This window comes from Suncus etruscus, chromosome 9 (assembly GCF_024139225.1).
Source record: "Suncus etruscus isolate mSunEtr1 chromosome 9, mSunEtr1.pri.cur, whole genome shotgun sequence".
Classification (NCBI taxonomy): Eukaryota; Metazoa; Chordata; class Mammalia; order Eulipotyphla; family Soricidae; genus Suncus; species Suncus etruscus.
Window position 1 is genome coordinate 48,184,972 of NC_064856.1, and position 25,483 is coordinate 48,210,454.

General features: G+C 40.7%; 1 protein-coding gene and 2 non-coding genes across 3 annotated transcripts in view; 2 read left to right on the plus strand and 1 right to left on the minus strand.

The window, feature by feature from the left end:
* Positions 1–25,483, minus strand: part of UVRAG (UV radiation resistance associated) — a 328,462-nt gene that overhangs the window by 265,181 nt on the left and 37,798 nt on the right. The window contains exons 2-3 of the mRNA XM_049780278.1: positions 13,527–13,644; positions 9,616–9,650 (exon numbers count right to left, since the gene is read on the minus strand). Of these exons, the coding sequence (XP_049636235.1) occupies positions 9,616–9,650; positions 13,527–13,644 (153 nt within the window). The remainder of the gene's footprint in view (positions 1–9,615; positions 9,651–13,526; positions 13,645–25,483) is intronic.
* Positions 12,510–12,616, plus strand: LOC126019851 (U6 spliceosomal RNA). The gene has a single exon (XR_007499469.1). It is a non-coding gene; the product is annotated as a U6 spliceosomal RNA (small nuclear RNA).
* On the plus strand, positions 23,923–24,029 carry LOC126019688 (U6 spliceosomal RNA). The gene has a single exon (XR_007499317.1). It is a non-coding gene; the product is annotated as a U6 spliceosomal RNA (small nuclear RNA).

Below are 25,483 nucleotides of genomic sequence, written 5' to 3' on the forward strand. Positions count from 1 at the left end.
GGTGAAATTGTCAGCTAAGCATTTAATCAGAGTTCCAGAGGGAAAAATGGGAGAAAGGATGAGACCAATTAAAGAGAATGTAGCAATTTTCTTGGAGCATATTATCTTCCACTACATACACCCCCAAAAAGTCTAATTAAGTTCAAAATGACTGAAAGGTACCAAGATATAAAAAAATATAAAAGCTTACAGAGCCAGGAGTAAGAATTGAGCGCCCCCACTGGGTGTGGCAGAAGGGAGGGAGGGAGGGAGGGAGGGAGGGAGGGAGGGAGGGAGGGAGGGAGGGAGGGAGGAAGGAAGGAAGGAAGGAAGGAAGGAAGGAAGGAAGGAAGGAAGGAAGGAAGGAAGGAAGGAAGGAAGGAAGGAAGGAAGGAAGGAAGGAAGGAAGGAAGGAAGGAAGGAAGGAAGGAAGGAAGGAAGGAGAAAGCTATGAGGCAATGTGTAGAAAGGATTTTAATAAATCGACACCACTGTATGATATAACTCCTCTGCATCTTGAGTCTACTATAAAAACTAACTCAATTATCATATTACAAAGGTTCTGTGAAGCTTAAATACTATAATAAATAACTGCTGATCTAAGTCAGATAATACATGGAAAGAGCACCTTCACTTACTGTGTCATCAACTCGCTCAGTCACTAAGAAGGCCTTAGACACAAGTGACTAAACACTAGAGCAAAAGCTGGAATTTTACTACAGATAGAAGCATGTATTTGGTGCCAGAGAGGCAATACAGCAGGGAAAAGGGCCTGTCTTGCATGTGGTCAACTGTGGCCAAATTCAGTTTGAAAACAGACAATACAGAAAGAACATGTAAATGCAGCAACTAAAAACCTCACACTGATGGTAGAGATGTTCTTGTAACTAACATTTTGGAAAATAATTTGACAATATCCACTGAAACTAAAAACAACCTATGACTCAGCACTTAATTCTAGTCCTAGATTTATACATAAAAGAAATGTATGGACCTGTGTACGTACGTATACACACACACACACACACACACACACACACACACACACACACACACACACACTCTGCACTAGATGCCAAAGTACAGTGGTTAAGGTGCTCAACTTGGATATGGCCAACCCTTCTTTGATCACTGGCATCAGATATCCCCTAAGCACAACTGGAAAAAACTGGAAAGGATCAGAGCCCAAAAAGAGCCAACTTTAAATAATTTTGCTACTTCCATTTCTATATATATGTATATATGTACATACATATGTATGTATGTATGTATGTATGACCTTTTATTGAAATGTTATTTTCTAACAGTAAGTTTAAAATACGTGTCATTTTAAATCAGTATATACTACACTAAGTTGGCTGGAGCAATTGAACAACCAACAGGGCACTTGCTTTTCACGTGGCTGACCCAAGTTCAATTTCCAACACCAAATAAGGTTCCCTGAGCCCACCGTGAGTGACCTGAATACACAGGGAGAGTAAGCACTAAGCACCACCAGGTATCAGGTATGGTCAAAATTCTACAAGCTATACACAGAGGGGACCAATTATACTAGCAGTCCAGGGGACAAAGGAGGAAGATATAGGATACATGCTGGGAATAAGGGTGGAGGGAGGACAACACTGGTGGTGGGAATGCCCCTGATTCATTGTCACTATGTACCTCAAATATTACTGTGAAAGACTCATAATTCACTTTGTTCACAATAAAAATTGAAAAAACAAATCTAAATGTGTACTTTACCATAAAGTGGTCCCTTTTGTTTTTGTTTTGTTTGTTTGTTTGTTTTTGGGACACACCCAGTGACACTCAGGGGTTACTCCTGGCTATGCGCTCAAAAATCACTCGTGGCTGGGGGACCATATGGGATGCCGGAGGATCGAACCACTGTCCGTCCTAGGCTAGCTCGGACAAGGCAATTGCCTTACCCCTTCCGCCACCCCTCTGGCCCCAACCAAAGTGATCCTTTTTACCCAATTTACTCACCGTATTATTTCTCTGGCCCTACTAATTACTTCCATTCTTACTGCTTTATTTAATTCTTAACAAAGATCATTCAATAATATTAAGGCTCTAATATCCTCCAAGAAAATAAAAGGGGGAAGAGGATCTTATATGACAACAATGTTTTTGAAAGATGGTCAATAGAAGTCAAAATCATTACCATTAAAATACTATGCTAAATAGATTTTGAAAGAACCCATGACCTGGAGATAACGCTCACTATCTAGTCTGTTAAAGGTGGCTATCCTAGTTACCCAAAGCAATAAATATTTATTAGCATTGTCTGGGTAAACACCTAGCTAGGGACATTAGAAAATAGGAAATATGCATACTGGGGATCATGGAACATCAGGTGTTCCTAATTTTATGTGACCTATTACTGTATCCCTTTTCAAATACCATTCTCATGCTCTCTTGCCCTTAAGTATTATCCTAACCAGGTAATTCCCTCTCCTGCTGTCTCTTGCCCTTATTTATTATATCTGCCTAGAGAAATATCAAGTTGCCCCTATTCACTACACTCCAGCTACAGTAACTCCTTAGTCACCTCTTGAAAACCTCAAGAATACTCTACTTTGTATTTGACAACTATTTAGCCTGGAACAAACATACACACATAGTACTCGTGTCTCTCTCTCTCTCTCTCTCTCTCTCTCTCTCTCTCTCTCTCTCTCTCTCTCTCTCTCTCTCTCTCTCTCGCTCTCTCTCTCTCTCTCTTCTCTCTCCTCTCTCTCTCTCCCTTTCTCTCTCTCTCCCTCTCTCAAACACACACACACTCTCTCTCTCTCTCTCTCTCACACACACACACACACATCTTTCACAAATTTGCTAGAATACTGCAGCAAATGAACAATTAAGCAGCTTTCCCTACCAGATACACTGTATGCTTTTTTTGTTTCATTACACTTAATGCCTTCTAATATATCCCAACTTAATATTAATTCTAATAAACACTTTTCTTCACTCTATAAGGAATGCTAAATCTTTGACCACAAGGTGGCAGTCTTCACATGCCATCAATATTCAAACATCCTGAACAAGAACTGTCCTTAATACCAAGTTTTCTACATTTTAGCACACTGCTGGCACAATATGTGATGATTGTAAATTGTTGTTAAAAGAGTCTATTTGGTTTATATCTAAAAAAGAGTACATAATATATAGAAAAAAGTTTAATCTGAAAGAGTTTCAAGATGTCAACGGTTTGCAATAACGTAGAACTTAGACTGCTAATGAGAGTATAAATGAAACCACCATATACACTTGAATATAAGCCCACCCGAGTATAAGCCAACTCCCCCTAATTTTACCCTAAAAAACTGTGGAAACTTAGTAGCTCAAGAATAAGCCAAGGTGGAAAATGCAGCAGCCATTGGTAAATTTCAAAAATAAAAATAGATGGGGCTGGAGCAATGGCACAAGCAGTAAGGTTTGCCCACACTAGCCTAGGACGGACCGTGGTTCAATACGCTGGCATCCCACATGGTCTCCCAAGCCAGGAGAGATTTCTGAGCACACAGCCAGGAGTAACTCCTGAGTGTCACCGGATGTGGCCCAAAAAAAAAACAAAGATAAAAGAAAATATATAAATATATATCTAAAACAATTACAATAATTGAGGAATCAGTAAGTTAAAAGTTTTTTCAATATTTATTATTAAAGATAAGCTGCAAACTAGCAACAATAACTTTAAAACTTTAATCAAAACTTTAATCAAAGCTAAAACACAAAGGTCAAAATCCTTCAAAACTGGATTCCTCTTCATCATCATGTGCATGTCCAAAGAGAGCTTTAGCTGTATCTGATGTGAGGATATCAGCATAGACATTGTTGTCATCATCACTGAGTTCGCAGATATCATCAACACTGCTACTGGTCTCATACAAAGCGCAGAATATTGTGGGTTAAATAGTTCAGTGGCATAGAGTTCAGTTCAGCTGCCTACTTCTTCAGCTCAGCCTCGACTTGTGTACTGAGCTGAAGCACCGCACCCTTCAGCAGATGGCAGAAGATGGAGATTACATGCTTTTGATTTGGTACACACGCACCAAATCAAATAGCCTGTATGACCCAAGTATAAGCTGAGTTCAGTTTTTTTCTGGCACAAAAGCTTATTATACTAGAGTATATACGGTATTTTAGCTTGTCAATACATACTAAATCTAATCACAGAGATATTCCTAGCAAGTCTGTTCCAACAGAAATGCATACAAGTGTTCAAGCAATTATACATACAAAAATGCTCATAAAACACTATTCATATTATATTACAACTATAAACTAGGCAAATGTTCAACAGAAGAAGCAACAGGTGCTTAGGAGTTTGGTGCATATGTTTTCATCTGCATTAAGCCCAAAATTCAACCAGCAATTAAATTCAGAGATGATATGTGTGTGTGTGTGTGTGTGTGTGTATATTTTTTTTTGTTTTGTTTTGTTTTCTGGGCCACACCCATTTGATGCTCAGGGGTTACTCCTGGCTAAGCGCTCAGAAATGCCCCTGGCTTGGGGGGACCATATGGGACGCCAGGGGATCGAACCGTAGTCCTTCCTTGGCTAGTGCTTGCAAGACAGACACCTTACCTCTAGTGCCACCTCACCGCCCCCAGAGATATTTTAAAAGTATCTATAAGTCAATAAAGTCAAACAAATACAAACTAATAATGTAGAATTATATACTAGAGTTCCTCCACTAATATAGTATCCATTATGAGATTCATTAAAAATCCAGAGAAAAGGCAGACATAAGACTACCTCCACTAAAATTTTGAATAGAAAAAGAGGAGTAGACTACTCTATCTGCATGCTAAGCATCTTCACCCCTAATTCTTACTTGTCCTCAGATTAAGTGGGTTTCCAACTGAGCCAACAAAAGGCTACTATTGGTCTACAGCAGAGGTCTCAAACTCAATTTACCTGGGGGCTGCAGGAGGCAAAGTTGGGGTGAGGAAGGACCGCATAAGGGATTTCACACACACAAAAAAAGTCCTCAAACGTCATTATTAACAGTTTTAAGTATTTCTTCTGAACATGAATAAAACATTGAGTGAAGATCATGAACAGTTCTTCTGAACATGGCATCTTTTGCCTATTCCTTGCTGCCAGAGACTTGACAGCGCTTCTTCTCACAAATCTGAACCACATTTGGCTTTAGAGAGGAAACAGTTGAGACCCTCGGTATGGCTTGAAGATGATCATCATTAAGTCTAGACCTGTACTTTGACTTACTGAAGTTCACTGTGGAGAATAACTTTTCACACAAATATGCGCTCCCAAAAAGGCACATGGTGCACTTGAACATTCGGGGAAGCTCAGGGAAGCTGGGGGGCAATTCTCTCAAAAATTGCCCATGCATGTCTGCTTTTCCACTAATCTCCCTGAACTTGGCTTTGAGATCAAAGTTGCATTGCAGGTCAATGAGCTCCATTTGAAGCACAGGAGGGGCATCTTGCACATCAAAGAAAAAGGGGTCCACAAAAATTTGGAAAGTGGCTCTGTGCTTTTTGAAGTCTGCAAATCTGTGATTAAATTCCTTCTCTAGCTTAAAAAAAGCATCAACATATTTCTCACCACTGAACGGTATGCCTGCATCCACAAGTTCCTTGCATGCTGGGAAATGGCAAAGGTTTGTCTGAGAGAGCTGGGATTTCCATAACACAAGTTTTGTGGAGAATGCTCTCATGTTGTCATAGGCAGCACTGATAAGCTGCCCCGGGCCTTGTAACATCTTGTTTAGTACATTCAGCTTATGTGTGATGTCAACAAGAAAAGCTAAGTCCATGAGCCATTTGTGATCACTCAACTCAGAAACAGCATTCCCATCCTTCTCCATGAAGGCTTTCACTTCTCTCAACACAAAAAATCTTTTCAGGACATTTCCCCTGCTGGGCCAACGTACCTCGGTGAAATAGAGCACATCTCCATATTCTGACTCCATTTCCTCTAAAAAAAAGCACAGAATCTCCTGTGCTTTAAGCCCCTGGATCTGATTCGGTTGATGCATTTCACAACAACAGACGTCACAGATGTCACACGGCAGGCATTTACTGCAAAGGGCCTGCTGAGGGATAATGCAGTGAAGAGCAATGGCCTTCTCTACACCCTCCTCTTCAAGTTTTTTTTGAACAAGTGCCACCAGTCCATTTTTCCTGTCATCATGGCGCTCCATTGGTTATTATTCCAACAAACCTCTTCCATGGCAAACCTGCATTCTCAATGGCATCACACAGATGCCGAAATATCTCATTAGGGGTGGTCTGGCCATGCATTGGGATTATTGAGAGCAGCTCCTCTGTCAATTCAAAACTGCAATCAACACCACGGACAGAAATTGTGAGCTGCGCAGTGTCTATTATATCTGTGCCCTCGTCAAGAGCAACTGAGTATGCATCAAAATATTTGGCTTTCTCACACAGTTGATGATAAATGTCACTTGACATGTCAGAAATGTGCTCTGCCACAGTGTTGGCAGAAAGGCTGATTTTGCTAAACTGACCTTTCTTTTCTGGACAGATAATACTTGCAGCCTGTAACATGCATTTTCAACAAACTCCCCTTCTGTGAATGGTTTCCCTGCCTTAGCAATCATCTCACTAGCCATGTAACTAGCTTCGACTGATGCAACATTCTCTTTGGTTGCTTTCTTGAAGAAATCTTGTTGCCTCATTAGACATGCTTTAAGACTGGCAACCCGCTTGGCTCTCTCATTTCCTTGATATTCTGCACATTCCTCAGCAGGTTTAGTTGAATAATGGTGTTTCAAGTTGTATTCCTTGTGCACTGCCACTTTCTCTGAGCAAATAAGACATGAGGGGATGCCCCTGTGCTCAACAAAGAAATACTGCGTTTTCCACCTTTCCTGAAATGGTCTGTGCTCGTCATCAATCTTTCTCTTCACTGCAGGCTTTGATGAAGTCATGACGAAGGTATGAAAAAATCTAATTGTGTAATAAACTTCTCTCCCTTAGGCCTCTGATAATGCAAGGGACAGCAGGCAGGAGCAGTGGAAATGACATCTGCGCTAGGCGCAAAGTATTCGCGATTATTCGCTTACTGAATATTCGCAATAAAAATCACATTAGTAAGAAAAAAATCGCAAAAAATCGCATTAAACATTTGCGTGCCCCAAATGGAACTGCTCAGGGTATGCGAATGTTTAATGCGATTTTTTTTCTTACTAATGCGATTTTTGTTTTTGTTTTTTTTTTTTTTTTTTTTTTTTTGGTTTTTGGGCCACACCCGGTGACGCTCAGGGGTTACTCCTGGCTATATGCGCTCAGAAGTCGCTCCTGGCTTGGGGGACCATATGGGACGCCGGGGGATCGAACCGCGGTCCGTATCCTAGGCTAGCGCAGGTAAGGCAGGCACCTTACCTCCAGCGCCACCGCCCGGCCCACTAATGCGATTTTTATTGCGATTATCGGTAAGCGAATAATCGCGAATACTGCGATATTTGAAGGCCGGCAACGGAGAATGTTGTACGGAGGGCTGCAAATGGCCCACGGGCCGTGAGTTTGAGATCCCTGGTCTATTGCTACATGTTAGAACTTGAAGAGACTTTAACAGTGCAGGTAACCAGTACTTGCAGCTGCCTTTCCTATAAACTTCAGGTCCTGTGCCCTAAGTCTTAGACCTATAGTTTAATGTTAACATAAAAGGCTGTATTGGGTCACTTGCTTATGAATGTTTACATTTTTTCCTACAAGTTACCATTAGATTTTCTGGTAATATCTGATAGTAAATCTGAATATGGCAACTTGTTAGTGGAACTGTTCCTTTTAAGTTCTTACATCAAAAAAGCTTTCACTGATTGTGGACTTCAGCTATTTATTAGGTGTAAAAATTAAAAACAATAGATATCTCTGGAATCAGATATTATTTTTTTGTTTGTTTTTTGGGTCAAACCCTGCTGCACTCAGAATTTTATTTTTTTTTTTGGTTTTTGGGCCACACCCTGTGACGCTCAGGGGTTACTCCTGGCTATGCGCTCAGAAGTTGCTCCTGGCTTCTTGGGGGACCATATGGGACACCGGGGGATCGAACCGTGGTCCGTCCTAGGCTAGCGCAGGCAAGGCAGGCACCTTACCTCCAGCGCCACCGCCCGGCCCCGACACTCAGAATTTTTACTCCTGGCTTTGCACTCAGAAATTGCTTCTGGCAGGCTCGGGGGACCATATGGGATGCCAGGATTCGAATCATAGTCCGTCCTAGATTGGCTGCATGCAAGGCAAATGCCCTACCACTGTGCTACCTCTCTGACCTGGAATCGGGTTTTTGAGCTGCATCTTCCATAGTCAGAGGCACAAGGGGTTACAGGTAAAATGAGCTCCTAAGCTGTTGGTGAACTGTTAATGCTGGCACCTTACTTTAAATTATAATAAAATAAGGGTTGGAGCTACAGTATAGTAGGTAGGGATCTTGCCTTTTAGGCAGCCAACTAGGGTTTGATCTCCCATATGTCCCATCAAACACTGTTAGGAGTAATTCCTAAATAAAGAGCCAAGAGTGACGCCTAAGAATTGTATGTGTGGCAAAAACCAAAAACAAATTTATTTTAATGTATACATAATTAAATAAAATATTCAAAGTAAAAATATTCAGTATTTACTCAATAGCTACTATGTATCATATCAGGCAAGATACCAGTTCCTTGTCAGGATCTTTTATCAGAATTCAAGAAATATTGGGCTAGGATCCAACTCCAGAAAATTTAAGAGATATTTAAAATACAGCTTCCTGGGACCAGAACAATAGCACAGTGGGTAGGCCGTTTTGCCTTGCACACGACCAACCTGGGTTCAATTTCCAGTATCCCATATGGTCCCCTGAGTCTGACAGGAGTGATTTCTGAGCAGAGTCAGGAGTAACCCTTGAGCACCACCAGATGTGGCCAAAAAAAAGAAAAAGAAAAATACACCTTTCTGAAGAGAAAAATTTATTGAGTTGTTGATCCAGGGCCCTCAATCACACAATGCAATCTACCACTGCTTAGTCACATCCCAGGATCAATCCTTTTCTGACCACTGCCATAACCACCCCCCAAACAAAATAAAAAAGTGGAAGAAAAAATATACAAATCTTCAAAACTTTATATAAAAGAAGTTTCCACTTATTACTTATTAAGTCAAACAGTCAAAAATCGAAAAAAGAAAAAATAATACAAAAACCTCATAAATTGGGGCCGGAGAGATAGCATGGAGGTAGGGCGTTTGCCTTGCATGCAGAAAGACAGTGGTTTAAATCCCGGCAACCCATATGGTCCCCTAAGCCTGCTGGGAGTGACTTCTGAGCGTAGAGCCAGGAGGAACCCCTGAGCACAGCTGGGCGTGACCCCAAAAATATCTCATAAATTATAGATTTTGAGTTGAATAACCACTAAGGTTTAACAGAAATATTATCTCCAATCAGTTCACTCAGGAATATCAACATCTTTTAATTGCTAAGCTTTATCTAAGTACTGACAATATAGAAATGAACAAATAAGATTCAAGAAATAATTGAGTATGAGATTTAACTGTACAAATACCAAAATACCAGACTAAACTTTAACTTACATTTCAGCATTTTCTAAAACAGAAGTTATAGATTTAATCATATGATTCTGTCAAGAGCAAGGGTCATAAGCAAACTTACCAAAGAACTCTTAATCACTTCACTTCTATAAAATTCTGAAAAAGAAGAAAAGGCACAATAAGTACTATGGAAAAAATAAAACTCATTAATTCTGAATCCTGTAAGAATGTTCCAGCAAACCACTGAAAACATTTTTAAGGGAGCTATTATTTCTATTTTTATGTGCAAAAAATAAGAGGATTGGAAATGCAACTCAGAACAAGACTACTTGCCTTGCTTGACCTAGGTTCAATCCTCAGCACTAACAAATAATAAAACAGAAAAGTAAATAAATATTGGGGCTGCAGCAATAGCACAGTGGTAGGGGGTGTTTGCCTTGCATATGGAAGATCTGGGGCAGACCTGGGTTCAATCCCCAGTATCCCATTAAGTACCCAGAAATTTGCCAAGAGCATTTTCTGAATGTAGAGCCAGGAGTAATCCCTGAGTGCCACAGAGTGTAATCCAAAAACCAAAAAAAAATAAAAGAAGATTAAATAAATACTATGGTGTTATATTTTGTTTTATTGGGGGCCATACCTAACAAAGCTCGGGATCTACTCATAGCTCTGCACTCAAGAGTTCACTCCTGCTGAGGCTCAGTGGATCAGATGAGAGTGTCAGGGATCAAATGCAAGTTGGCTATGTCAAAGGCAAGCACCTTGCCTACTGTATTATTCCACTAGCCCACACAAACATATTTTAAAAGATAATACATTAGTTAAGAAAAGTTAATATCGGGCCCGGAGAGATAGCACAGCAGTGTTTGCCTTGCAAGCAGCCGATCCAGGACCAAAGGTGGTTGGTTCAAATCCCGGTGTCCCATATGGTCCCCCGTGCCTGCCAGGAGCTATTTCTGAGCAGACAGCCAGGAGTAACCCCTGAGCACCGCCAGGTGTGGCCCAAAAAAACAAACAAAAAAAAATATATATATCGAGACCAGAGTGATAGAACAGTGGGTGGCTGTTTGCATTGTATGTAGCCAACCTGGGTTCAATCCCCAGCATCCCATATGGTTTCCCAAACCTGCCACGAGTAATTTCTGAGCACAAAGCCAGGAGTGCTCAGGCCTCCCCAAAATAAGTGATGTTTAAAAATGAAAATAATTGGCCAGAGAGATAGTAAAGTGGGTAGGGCATACTTCTTGCCCATGATGGCCCGATTTCTATCCCTGACACCCCATACAGTTCCCCAAGCATCACTAGAAGCCCTGAGGACAGATTCAGGAATAAGTCCTGTGCCACTATCAGGTGTGGCCTAAAAACAAAAACAAAAAATTTTTAATTATTTATATAGCAAGATAGACACAATATAATGGTAAAACAGATTCTAGGCTAGAATTTATAAGAGAATTCAAATATTTATTAATACATCAATATGGGCATTAGATGATAAGAGTAAACTATGAGCTTTCGGTTTTGTTCATCAATTTTCAATTTTTTCTATTCTGAAGAATTATTTTAATTAAGAAAAGGGATCATGGGGGCTGGAGAGATAGCATGGAGGTAAAGCGTTTGGTCTTTCATGCAGAAGGTCTGTGGTTCGAATCCCGGCATCCTGTATGGTCCCCCAAGAATGCCAGGAGCAATTTCTGAGCGTAGAGCCAGGAGTAACCCCTGAATGCTGCCAGGTGTGACCCAAAAACCAAAGGAAAAAAAAGGGAACATTATTCTCGTTTGATTTGAGTTATGAAGGGGAAGCCTGTTGGATGTTGAACTCTCACTTCCAGGATAACACTTAGTAGTACTTGAGAGATCATATCCGTGCTGGGATCAAGCCCAGGTTAATCTCTTGTATAGCAAATGCCTTACATTATACTATCACTCTGGCTCAAGTCTTATGGTTTTTAAAAAGTATAACTGACTAAAAGAAAAGTATATCCAACTAATGAACATTTAATGGATGCTAGTTTTTAGATATTTTAGACAATGTTATAAATAATGTTTTAAAGTTTTATATTACTAAGGCTTTGAAATCTATAGGATAACTTTAGAAATAAACAGTACATTTTCCACAACTCAGTTCGGAGAAAAAAATAATAGTATACCAACACATGATCCTATTAATGAAAGCACCAGCTTCTCTAATATAGCCAATCCCTTACACCTTTCATTTTGCTCTCAGTTAGCAAATCAGTCCAAATCACAAATCTAATGCATAAATATAGGTGTGTAAGAGGCCCTCAGAATAGCTCAGATGGCTAAAAGCACCAGTCCTGTAAAACAAGGTTCCAATGACATGACTTAGCTTTTGTTTGACATTCCATTCACTGAATAAATGCTTTTTTTAGTACCTTTACCACGCTAATAATAGAAGAAATACAAAGCTAAACTATGTTACAGACTATTTTTTATCTTATTTTTTATTGACAAAAACCACAAGTTGAATCGTGCAGTGTACTGATGAGAAGCGGAAAGGAAGTATTCACCACAGCAAGTAGGAGTATGAACATGATCATTTTAAAATGTGTACCAGTTTGTACTTCCACTTCTTGAAATTTACATAATCCCTATCCAAGTAATCAATTTAAAAATATGCTCATAGGGCCAGAGAGACAGCATGGAGATAAGGCATTTGCCTTAGACGCAGAAGGACGGTGGTTTGAATCCCGGCATCCCATATGGTCCCCCGATCCTGCTAGGAATGATTTCTGAGCATACAGAAAGGAGTAACCCCTGAGCGCTGCAGGGTGTGACCCAAAAACCAAAAAAAAAAAAAAAAAAACTCAGAAAGAAATTCAATGCAGTACTCTATGTACAGCAGAGAATGGAACAACCAACCTCCTAATATAAAATATTTACCAATAGGAGTCAGTTTAATAAATTATGGTATTATCTATTCAATCCAAAATATAAAGGAAAAAAATTAGAAAAGCTCTCCATAATACAGAAAAAATGACTAAATCATATTAAGTGGTGCTCACTTCAGCAGCACATATACTAAAATTGGCACAATGCAGAGAAGATTAGCATGGCCTCTGTGCAAGGATGACATGCAAATTCATGAAGCATTCCATATTTAAAAAAAAACATATTAAGTGAAAAATGCAAAGCAGTTTGAATAACATTTATCAGGGTGGGATAGAAAGTTTGGGAGAAAAGAACAGGTGAAAATAAAGACTAAACTATACATCTTTATATGTGTATTTTTTGATCCATAAACTCACTGCCTATTCAGAAATTAAATGAAAAAAATAATGGCTTAACTTAATGGGTAATCAATACTATTCTAAGAATTAGAGATAATACAATGAATAATACTGACCTAAAAAAAATGATATACAAGTTTCTGCCTTCATAGAACTTAGTTTTGTTTTGGGGCCACGCCTGGCTGCGCTCCTGGCTCTGTGCTCAGAAATCATTCCTGGCAGGCATGGGGGGCCATATGGAATGCTGAGGATCTAGCCCAGGTAAGCCTCATACAAAGCAAATTCCCTACCCACTGTGCTATCGTTCTGGCCCCATGAATTTAGAATATTTTTAAACGAGAGACAAAGATTAGCAATGTAAGTAAACAGCTCATGTCAAGTGTTCTTAAATATTATGGAGAAAATTAAGCACAAATTGTTCAGTTATCCAAAAGAATTACCTAACAACTATTATTGTATATATTCTTAAAGTAGTTCCAAACAGGGGCCCGGAGAGATAGCACAGCGGCGTTTGCCTTGCAAGCAGCCGATCCAGGACCAAAGGTAGTTGGTTCGAATCCCAGTGTCCCATATGGTCCCCCGTGCCTGCCAGGAGCTATTTCTGAGCAGACAGCCAGGAGTAACCCCTGAGCACCACCGGGTGTGGCCCCCCAAAAACAAACAAAAAAAAAAGTATTTCCAAACAACATGAAAATTTAGCTTTCCAAAAACCAAGCAGCACTGAAAAAACAATAATAATAATAATAATGAGATCTGTGAGTAGTAGCAAGTTCAAAGTTCTTACCTTTATATATCTTTTCAGTACTACACAGGTGAAGTGTGAAGTAGGTATCAAGGAGCTGCTGGCCATTTCTATTAACAATGTTGCGGGCAGCGATGTTCCGAAGATGTCTAAGCCGTCTCTAAAATACAACAAAGAGAAAGTTACAATTCAAAAATTAACTATATTACAGATCCTGATCACATTTTTGGAATCAGAAATGTTAAGCCAGTATTATGCGTGCCTAAGCATCCTTGTGAAATAAAATCATTCAAATAAGATAACCAACCCTATCCTTTTTTTTTTCTTTTTTTTCTTTTTTTTGCCTTTTTGTTTGTTAGGGGGCTTGGCCACACCCAGCAATACTCAGGGGTTATGCCTGGCTCTGCACTCAAGAATTAAGCATGAGAGGCTGGAGTGATAACACAGCAGAAGGGCATTTGCCTCGCATGCAACCAATCCAGGACCAACCTTGGTTCGATCCACAGCATCCCATATGGTCCCCCAAGCCAGGAGTAACATAGCCAGGAGTAACAGGTGTGGCCCAAAAAGCAAAGGAAAAAAAAGAATTAAGCATGAGAATACTGGGGACCATATCCGATGCCACAGACTGAACAAGGTCAGCTGCATACAAGGTAAACACTACACTTGCATGCTGTTGTACTATCGTTCCAGTGTCCCAATTCATTTTTTATGGTTGTTATAAATATAAAATAATAACAAATCTTTTTTTAAAAGAAAAATGTTTAGAAATTGCTGGATACGGGGCTGGAGAGATAGCATGGAAGCAGAGTGTTTGCCTTTCATGCAGTGTTGTATTAAATAATTAACGATGGACTGGATGGTTAAGGATGGAAGGATTTTTCTCTGCCATCCCAGGCCACGTGGCTCCGCAACCCCCATCCAGCTGGCAGGTCCCAGGTTTAGGTGAACTGCGGAATCAGACTTATCCAGAGACAGGCATCAGGAAGCATCAACTTTATTCATGCCCTATTCACCACATGTGTCGCCTATATCATAACCTTTTAAGCATTTGCTATTCTTAGCTAGCCCTGCATAGGAATAATCTCTGAGAATTGCTGAGTACAGCTGAAAAACATATATACATATACATACATATATATGTATATATAGGTTTTATGTATATAATATATTATGGGGAGAGAGGCCAGGAAATAAGGAGATTTCTACAGGTTGGCCTTGAATATAAATTAAAGTCTCTATTTAGAGACTTGTGTCCCTGCTGTTTTGAGTGCAGGAGAAAGTCTCCAGGTCAAACAACCTGTCTAGGCTGATATGCCACAAGCATTGCAACCACTATCTTTACATGCTTCCTGATTTAATGATGCCATGGGCATTGCTATGCTATCTTTGCATGCTTCCTGTTTTAATGATGCCATGGGCACTGCTATGCTCTCTTTACATGCTTCCTAATTTACTATTGCCATAGGCATTGTAACTGCTATCTCTGCATACCATCCAAATTAATTATGCCATGTACCTTGTGACTGTTGTCTCTGCATACCATCCTGTTGCTGTAATGTCTAAACTGTATTACCCACATTCTGTTTCCCCCTAAAGTTTACCCTTAAAAGCCTTGTCCCTACCTTCAATAAAGAAAGTCCATTGCTCTGACAATGCTTCCCCTATGAGTGTCTATGGCTCAGTCTTCCCTCTCTTTCCCAAGTCCAGCCTAGAGGCCATCTGGCTAGAAGAGACCCTTACCCACCCTTGCATCAGCCTTGTTGGGGGACCTGGCGCCAGAACCCTATAATATATAATTACAGTCATGAGAGTAGGGCGATAGCATATCGGGTAGTACATTTGCCTTGCACACAGCCGACCCTGGTTCAATCCATATGGCATCGCATATGGTCCCCCAAGCCTGCCAATAATAATTTCTGAACGCAGAACAAGAAGTAACCCCTGAGCGACACTGGGTGCGACTCAAAACCAAAAAACTAAAATAAAAAAAGTTTAGAAGTCAGGTGAAAGGTCTTGTACCACAGTTACCAAAAAAAAATAAAAACACTCTAATGGTCAAATATGGGGCCAGAGCGATGGCACAGCAGTAGGGCATTTGCCTGGCATGCAGCCAACACAGGACGGACCCTGGTTCGATTTGGGGCAACCCATATGGTCCCCAGAGTTACCAGGGGTGATTTCTGAGTGCAGAGCCAGGAGTAACCCCGAGTGCCACCAGGTGTGATCGAAAAATCTAAAAAAAATAAATAAACCCACAATCACTCCACAAATGCCCTCTATCTTCAACTTAAACCATCCCACCATTACCAAACACACCTTAAATGACCTTACACACTACTCCCAAGAGCAAAGAGATACCTTTACAACTAATTCTGAATCTATAATGCTTAAGCTAGAGTTACTGTAAATCAACAATATAAACAATTCATAGTTCAATAGAAAAGTGGCAAAGAATTTTTTTAAAAGGGCAGGTGCCTTTAAATGAGCACCGTGACAAAAAGTACCTGCTGTTTAACAAATGTGAGGCCATGAATTTAATCCCAATGCAGCTCACACACATCAATCAAGTCTAGTCCCAGCAGGTTAACCTGGCATTCCCCAAATCATAACAGTATGCTATTTCTAGGGCACAACCACGTGTGCAAGAACTACCACGTAAAGCATACAATCCCCAGCAAGCATCATAACTCAAGATATATGACAATAGCCAGGAGTGCACCTCTGAACAAGCATGTGTGAACGTTCCCTTCCCCCAGCAAGCATGACCAGAATAAGCTCAAGCAGCACAATTAAAGGAGTGCAACCTCTAGCAAGCACCATAGTCGAGTGTACAAACAAATGTACAAACTAGCAAATACCGCAATTAAGAGGGAGCAACACAACCAAGCCAAAGTGTGAACCCCTGAAGTTTGTCTGAAAGACAGCAAAGGCAAAAGGAAAGAGATATATAAATAAACTAATATCCCACAGGTATTTTGTTTATTGGGGGGTTTCTGTTGTTTTGGGGCCACACACAGCAATGTCAGGGCTTATTCTTGGCTCTATGCTCAAGGATCATAGTTAAAATTTATAAGCATTATACACATATGAAACAGGGCATATGCAGGGTGAAGGAGACTATATGGCATATCAAGGATCAAACCCAGGTTGGTCGCATGCAATGCTAGTACCCTACCTGCTATACTATTACTCGGGCCCTATCCCAGGTATTACTGAGGCAGGCTCTGAGTATAGAATTCAGCAGGACCCAACAAAATCTAGCCAGAGTCTCACTGCCATGATAGTTGGGGCATTGCTAGTCTGTCTCCTGTGATAATCTATAGACTTCTGGTTGCATTTCTATAGTTTTTTAAAATATACCGTGTGGGCTATTTAGTGGCATCTGTCTCTTTAGTTCAGATTAGAAAACTGTTTCTGAAATAGGGCTCCTTGAATGTTACAAATGGATCAAGGCACTAAAATGTATGATATTCATGCTTCCCAAATCCAAGTGCTAATGCTATTGTGTAAATAGCAGTGTGTATAATACTTATAAATTGTATGAGATCCTTTTAACTATTTTAATTCAGATGTTTAACAAGCTGAATCTCATCCAAATAAATAAATTATTAAGTTAAAAAAAATAGGGGCCAGAGAGATAGCATGGAGGTAAGGCATTTGCCTTACATGCAGAAGGATGGTGGTTCGAAACCAGGCATCCCCTATGGTCCCCCGAGACTGGCAGGAGCGATTTCTGAGCAGCTGCCAGTATGACCCAAAAACAAAAAAAAGGGGGGGGGGGCAGGAGAGATAGCATAGCAGTAGGGCGTTTGCTTTGCACGCAGATGGAAGATAGATGGAAGATGGTTTGAATCCCAGCATTCCATATGATCCCCTGAGAGAGAGAGAGAGAGAGAGAGAGAGAGAGAGAGAGAGAGAGAGAGAGAGAGAGAGAGAGAGAGAGAGAGAAATAAGTCAATCAGGAAGATTTTGACAATGGATTCTGGGAATTAATAAAAACAAGATATCCTGTTTAAAAAAAAAGTTACTAAGGCATAGACTGAGAATACAATGAGTAGGGTGCTTGCCTTGCACACAACTAGCCCAGGTTCAATTCCTCACACACGATTTTGCTGCCTGAATAAAGGCAGGAGTAAAATCTGAGTGCAAAGCTAGGAGTAAACACTGAGTACCACTGAATGAGATCCAAAACAAAAAGAAAAAAGAAAAACTACTCTGTACCAGACCATCTGCATGCCCAAAACCATGAAAGCCTTTGGAGATCTAGAGAATGGAACCTGATAAAACTCGGAATGGAAAAAGGAAAGGAAAGGGAAAGGGAAAGGGAAAGGGAAAGGAAAGGAAAGGAAAGGAAAGGAAAGGAAAGGAAAGGAAAGGAAAGGAAAGGAAAGGAAAGGAAAGGAAAGGACAGAAAAGAAAAGAAAAGAAAAGGAAAGAAAAGAAAAGAAAAGAAAAGAAAAGAAAAGAAAAGAAAAGAAAAGAAAAGAAAAGAAAAGAAAAGAAAAGAAAAGAAAAGAAAAGAAAAGAAAAGAAAAGACTCGGAATGACTCCAGTGCCAGGCCAAAGAAAGCTGGACCTCACAAGAGAAATGTCAAAGGAAACAAAAGACCATGAAAAAAGAATGAGAGAAAACTACCAAATATTCCAAGTTCTTTATCACTGACAAGGCAAAAGGACTCTTATCTACACAGAAAGCCACATACAAAACAATTTGGGAATAACTTATAAAAGCAACTTTGCAAAAGCAAATAGTGCACAGTTCACCCTGGAATCATCTTCGTCCCATCTTGGAATGTGTAATTCCTTTATTGTATGGGGTTCCCTCTCTTTGCATTTTTGTCTCTCAAAAAAAGCACTTGTTCTGTCTTGAATGCATTTTCTTTTCTCTCTCCCCCTTTAATAAAAATTTCTTTACTTCACTATGTCTCCTCCTAATTTCTTTTTCTGCAAAAACCGAAAACGAGGCTGAGAAACCTAAGCAGCAATCATAACTTTCTTTCCTGAAAACAGCCAACTCTCAGAGCCAAAGGATCATACAAGGGGTAGGGAACTTACCATGTAGCAGAACTAGGTTCAATCCCCAGCACCATATGGTCCTCTGAGCCCAACCAACAGTAAGCCCCTGAGTGCAGAGCCAGAAGTAAGTCTTGAGAACCAAATTTAAAAAAGGTAAATTCTCTCTGGCCCTAAGACGCAGCTTCCCAAAAGCTCAGGTAAAAGGAACCAGTCCCCATGCCTTGTAGATTGTAGATCAAGTGGGCCTTAGGTACAGTTGACTGCCTTGGAGGACTGATGGTCCCAGCATCCATATAGCATGGATCACTTCTAACAGAGTTCACTCACTCCCCACTTTGACAGTGTGTCAAGTAAATCATTCTCTCCATTTAAGTGGACACCACTCTGGCTACCGTGCTTCCTATTTGCAACCTGCAGGGCTTGTAGGGAGGGTGGTGGGAGGGGAACAAAATTACAGTTGCAATTAAAGACATACCCATTAAAACAAATAATACACCCTAAGGAAATTAGTATCTTGGAGGGAGACAGTTACTGACTTTGCACTCAGACACTCAGAAATTATTTCTGGCAGGCTCAGGGAACCTGATGGGATGCTGGGGATTGAACCTGGGTTGGCCATGTGCAAGGCAAACCACCCTACCTGCTGTCCTATTGTTAGGGTTCCAGGAAATTAGTTTCTAAACAATGGTCAATCATACTAATAATATATCCCTCCTGCAAGCTCTCCTGCAACCTCCTCAACCCCTCCTGCAAGCTCTGCTACATTATCTACTCCAATGTAACCAATGTTCCCTCCTGCCTAACTGGGGTAAACCCATGACTAAGGCACAAATAATACTGGCTTCTAAGATTAAATCATAAAGGCTGTCAAATCTTTGCTTAGGATGCCTCCACTTAGAACTCAATAACCAAAGGGAGGAACTAAGTAGTCACATGCAAAGGGCTTTTTAAGTGTCTCCATAGAACCAGCTGACCTATCTATCAGCTGTAGCTAGACATATAAGTGACCATTTCAATGCCTAGCCTTTGAGCAGTCACAATGACATGAAATAAGCAGAGAGATAAATTGCTCCCTGTAAGGCTGAACCAAGCTGTTTATTTGTGAGCAAAATAAGTTATGAAACTGCATAGCTTTCAGTTACCAAATTTTATGTAACTCAACAATATGGCTCTGCATATGATGAGGCCCTGTATTCAACAGAGGAAAAAACTTATGTCCCCCCAAGCCACTAGGAGTGATCCCTGAGAGTAGAGACAGAAGTAAGCCCTAGTGTTACTAGGTGTGTCTCAAAAACAAAACAAAATAGTCTTAAGACAAATTATTCTTAAATTTCATTTCCTCAAACCTAAGAATTAAAATATGTATTTTTCTTTCTTTTTTTATGTATTTTTCTTGTAACAGTATATTATGAAGTACCATCCACCAACAATGCTATTTCATTTTCAGGGGGTGGGAGATGGTACCAGCATTGATCCGCAGCAAACCAGCTAATAGTTTGAAGGAAGTCCCCAAAAGCAATGCTGCTGTGGCCCTACTAGTGCTGGGATTCTAGATCAAACTAGCGATGCATCTATTGATGCTCAATGCTCAAGGGACCACAAAGTGCTGGACAGGAATGCGACTGCTACACTCTGCTCCAAGCCCCAATACTGTTACTTTACTAAATTACTTTATACAAAGCTCTCCTCTAGAGAGAAATTAGTCACTTGTCCCAACTGTGGCCCTATAAATAGGATCTAGGGGAAATAAGAGAATTCATTTGTTAATAAATCATTCTTTTTTTCAAATTCATTTGTTAACTTCCCCTGAAAAAACTTAAAATCTAAAAATTAAAGTTTTCTTCCTTTACTACAAACAGAGGTGATTATTTTATTTGACATGTGTTAAATTTAAAGACCCAAAATTAAATCATTCATGGTGCCTATCTGTTTGAATACTAAATTTAACAGTTTCAACCTATGCAAAGTTATCTTTGAAACTAAAGTAATCAGCACAGCAGCTAAGGCACTTACTTGCCTTACAAGTAATCTTGTAAATCTGATCTGATTTGTTCCCTAGCACCATATAGGGGTCCCCAAGCACCATAATAAAAAAACACAGAACCAGAAGCAACAGTAGGTGTGGCCCAAAAAGAAAAATTGATTTTAATTATTTTATTTTTTATTTATTTTATTTTTATATTATTTTATTTTAATCATTTTATTTATTTATTATTATTATTTATTTATTTAATTATTTTATAATTATTTAATTATTTTATTTTTTATTTATTTATTTATTTATTTATTTAAAAACTATTTTATTTTTTTAACCTGGGTCATCTCCAGCTGTGTAAACCTGATGGTTCAATGTTTATACTTCCCAAGGCGCAACACTGAGGAAGTTTTCAGTGATAGGTCCACCTGTGCACTGCTCAGAGGAAGGGGGTTTCGGAAAGAGAATATAAAATGACAGGGATCAAACTCACATCACACATGCCTGGCACAGGCCTGCCACCCCTTTAATCCAAATTGCTGGCTCATAAAAATCGTTCTTAACTCATCTGCCATTTCAAAATCCAGAAACTAGTGGCTATAGTTCTCAGATTCCTATTGCAGATAATCACAGATTCTAGAAGAAATTTTTGTTTTGTTTTAGGACCACACCCAGCAGCACTTAGAGCTCTTCTGGCTCTGCACTCAGGGGACATTTCTTTTTTTTTTTTGGGGGGGGGGGAGTAGACCACACCTGGTGACACTAAGTAGTTACTCCTGGCTCTTCGCTCAGAATGGCTCGGGGACCACATGGGATGCTAGGGATCAAACCCAGGTCCGTCTGGATGAGCCACGTACAAGACAAACACCCCACTGCTGTGCTATCGCTCTGGCCCATTGGGGCTCATTTCTAGAGTGCTCAGGACACCAGATGTGATGCTGGGGATCAAACCCAGATTGGCTGTGTGCAAGGAAAATGCCCTACATGCTATATTATTTATCCGGCACCAGGAATAGCTCTTAGTTTGAAAATGTGGTCAAACTGGTCCTGAACACCTTTCCCCCATCCATATTCTCAGCCCATTTCTTTTCAAGTCAGAAACTTATTCTCAGAAACTCTTCTCAGGCTAAATGAAATGGAAGAATTAAGGCCAAGGTTATTTCAGGAAAACCTGACTTATTGTTACTTATTATTTTTTGAGGGGTAACAAAAGCAAACCTAGAAAAAAATAAGTTTTACACATATGCACATATATTACATATATTTATCTGGATATTACACGTAACCATGTAAAAATGCCCAATTACTGAATCAAGAATTCTTTTTTAGGGGCTGGAGCAGTGGCGCAGAGTGGTAAGCCATCTGCATCTGCCTTGCTGGCGCTAGCCTAGTGTGGACCACGGTTCGATCCCCAGGTGTCCCATATGGTCCCCCAAGCCAGGAGCGATTTCTGGGCACAGCCAGGAGTGACTTCTGAGCGTCACTGGGTGTGCCCCCCCCCCCAAAAAAAGAATTCTTTTTAGGGATAGGGAGACAGTACAGCAGGTAGCATGTTTACCTTACATGGTGTTGCCAACCATGGTTTGATCCCCAGCAGCACAATATGGACCCCTGAACCCCAAAAGAAGTGATCCCTATGTGCAGAGCTAGAATTAAACCCTGAGCACACCTGGTATGACCCAAAACTCCAAAATAATTATTTTAAAGAAAGAAAGTTGGGGGGCCAGAAAGAGAGCACAGCGGATAGGGCATTTGCCTTGCACACAGTTTACCCATGTTCAATACCTGGTCTACCATATGGTCCCCCAAGCCTGCCAGGATTAACTTCTGAGTGCAGAGTCGGTAGTAACCACTGAGTGCTGGCAGGTGTAGCCCAAAAACTGAAAAGAGGAAACTTTGTGTTTATTTTAGGGACACATCTAGTGGTGTTCAGGAGCTACTCACAGCTCAGTGTTCAGAGGACCAAGCAGTGCCTGGGGTCCTGCATATAAAGCACGTGCAGTGGCCCCTTGAACTATCTTCTTAGATCCTTTTTGTTTTGTTTTGTTTTGGGGTCACACCCGGCAGCACTCAGGGGTTACTCCTGGCTCTATGCTCAGAAATCGCTCCTAGCAGACTTGGGGATGCTGGGATTCAAACCACCGTCCTTCTGCATGCAAGGCAAACGCCTTACCTCCATGCTACCTCCTACCTCTGGCCCCATCTTAGATCCTTGAACCTAGACTCAAATTTGACAAAGGTCAGTTATTTGGCTTGGGTTTTTTTATTGTTGCTTTGTTTTTTGGATTTTGGGCCACACCCAGTGATGCTCAGGGGTTACTCCTGGCTATGCACTCAGAAATCGCTCCTGGCTTTGGGGGACCATATGGGATGCCAGGGATCAAACCCACGTCTGCCCTGGGTCAGCCAGGTACAAGGCAAACGCCCTACCACTATGCTATGACTCCAGCCCCCAGTCTTATTTTATAAAAATACAAAAGGTCAGCTTAGTGGGAGACAAACAAGATAGTAGCCACAAGCAGAGGCCAGAGATTGGTTTAACCTCCGGAACCTGAACATGAATCCACACCAAGTTACCTATCAGTTGTGGGAGGAGTTTGGGGGGGGGGGGAATTCCCAGAGTTCAGCTGAGTGTGAGACCAAGAGTGCAACCACTCCATTTTGCTCCGTAGCTGTCATTTCTTCCAGTAAAGGAGCTGTACCACAACACTTAATGACAGTACTATACATCAAAGTCCAAAATGGGAACACAAAGAACCCTGGTGTCCAAGACCCAGGCATCTAGAGACCCAGGGAAAAAAAAACAATGAAAATTCAATAGTCAAGGGAATCATTGAAAAATTCCCAGAACTAAAGAGTGCGTGCAACCATACTCTGGATGCCCAAAGAGTACCAGCTAAAAGAGATCCATAGAAAAGAGCCCAAGGTACATAATAGTCACAATAATAAAACCCAAAAGTAGAGATAAAATACTGAAAGCATGGGGCCAGAATGATAGAACAGCAGTAAGTTGTTTGCCTTCCACGTGGCCGATCCAGGACAGACCTTAGTTCTATCCTCAGGGTCTCTGAGCCAGGAGCGATTTCTGAGCACATAGCTAGGAGTAACCCCTGAGCGTCACAGGGTGTGCCCCCCCCCCCAAAAAATACTGAAAGCACCATCAAAAAGAGAAATTATATACAAAGAGGCATCCTTACGATTTAAAGCAGATTTGTCACAAGCAACCTTCAATGCCCAGAAACAGTGGTGGCCTATAGAGACAAAACTCAATGAAATTAATGCTTTGCCGAGAGTACTTCCAGAGTTGGAAGAGTACAGAGTACAGAGTACAAGAGCACAGCCAGACTTGCATTCAGGTTTGAAGGAAGGACACACAGCTTCGGATAAACAACAGCTCAGAAACTTTAGACTCAAAACCAACCTTAAAATAAGAGCTGAAGGGTCGTGCTCGCTTTGGCAGCACATATACTAAAATTGGAATGATACAGAGAAGATTAGCATGGCCCCTGCGCAAGGATGACATGCAAATTCGTGAAGCGTTCCATATTTAAAAAAAAAAAAAAGAGCTGAAGGGTCTACTCTAAACCAAGGCAGACACAAAAAATACACCAAACTCCATGACAATCAATGTCAATGGACTAAATGCACCAATTAAGAGACAGAGTGGCAAAATGGATCAAAAAGCTGAATCCAGAAGCCAGAGCGATGGCACAGCAGTAGGGTGTTTGCCTTGCAGGCAGCCAAATCCAGGATGGACCTTGGATCGCCCAAACCAAACCCTAGAACCGACATAGTTCTCCACAACAGCTCCAGGAACCAAACTCCCTCTGGGACATTCTTAATACTGCTCTGTCACCAACATGAGCCAGTTTTGATATCACATCCTGACAATGAGGAAATGACAACAACTTGATCTAAGAGCAGGTTATCTTATCTCACCACCTAATGATAAGATGAAATCAGAAGATACATCATCCTTTGATCTGTGCAAAAGCCAAGATCCCTAACTACATGACTGGGAAGAACTTATCCTGGGACCAATAAAAATACCCTAGTCTAGACTTTGGCCTATGATCTGTACAACAACCAAGATCTCTAATTCTAGGGGTATGACTGAAACAACTGCAACTGAGCAGAACTACTGGAAACATAATTGAAGACTCCATCCTAGGCTTCGTCCTAGGATTGGTGCAAAAACCAAGACCACCAACTACAGAAAACTGATTAAAACAACAGTGGTGATGGGGCTGGAGAAATAGCACAGCCTCACATGCAGAAGAATGGTGGTTAGAATCCTGGCGTCCCATATGGTCCCCCAAGCCTGCCAGGGGCGATTTCTGAGCATAGAGCCAGGAGTAGCCCCTGAGTGCTGCCGGGTGTGACCCAAAAACAAACAAAAAAAAACAGAACTTCTAGAACTGTAAAGAAAAACTCCATCCTATGACCTGTGCAGATACCAAGATCTCTAGTTACAGAGGCCTGATTTTATCATCCACAACTGAACAGAAAGTTTCCAAACACCACAAAAAGACCTAGGGGAGAATAAAGGAGCATGTACAGAGCCCATAGTTATTCCCATGACAGTATACTTCAAGGGTGGAGAAACCCTGTTCTTCTTAGACCAAGGGAATTCCCTTTCTAATCTCCCCAATATTTACTGTGCTTATGCAAAAAAAAAAAATAGAAGCACAAATTAAAAATTTTTTACTTCGTTGTTTTTATTTTGGGATAGTGATTATTGTTTGGTTGTTGTCTTTATTGCTGTGATGCTTTTCGGGGTTTCTTTTTTGGTATTGTATTGTTATGTTTTTCTTCCTTTTTCCCCTATCTTCTCCTAAATTGAAATTTACAGCCTATATAGAAGGACTCCTTCCATTTTTTGCTTGTTTGATTTTTGACCCCTTTTTTTTTCTTTCCTTCAAACAGAACCACATTAACTTGAACCATCTTGTTCTCCCTCATAAATTGAGGGGGGAAATAATGGAGGGTGCCAAGACCAAACACT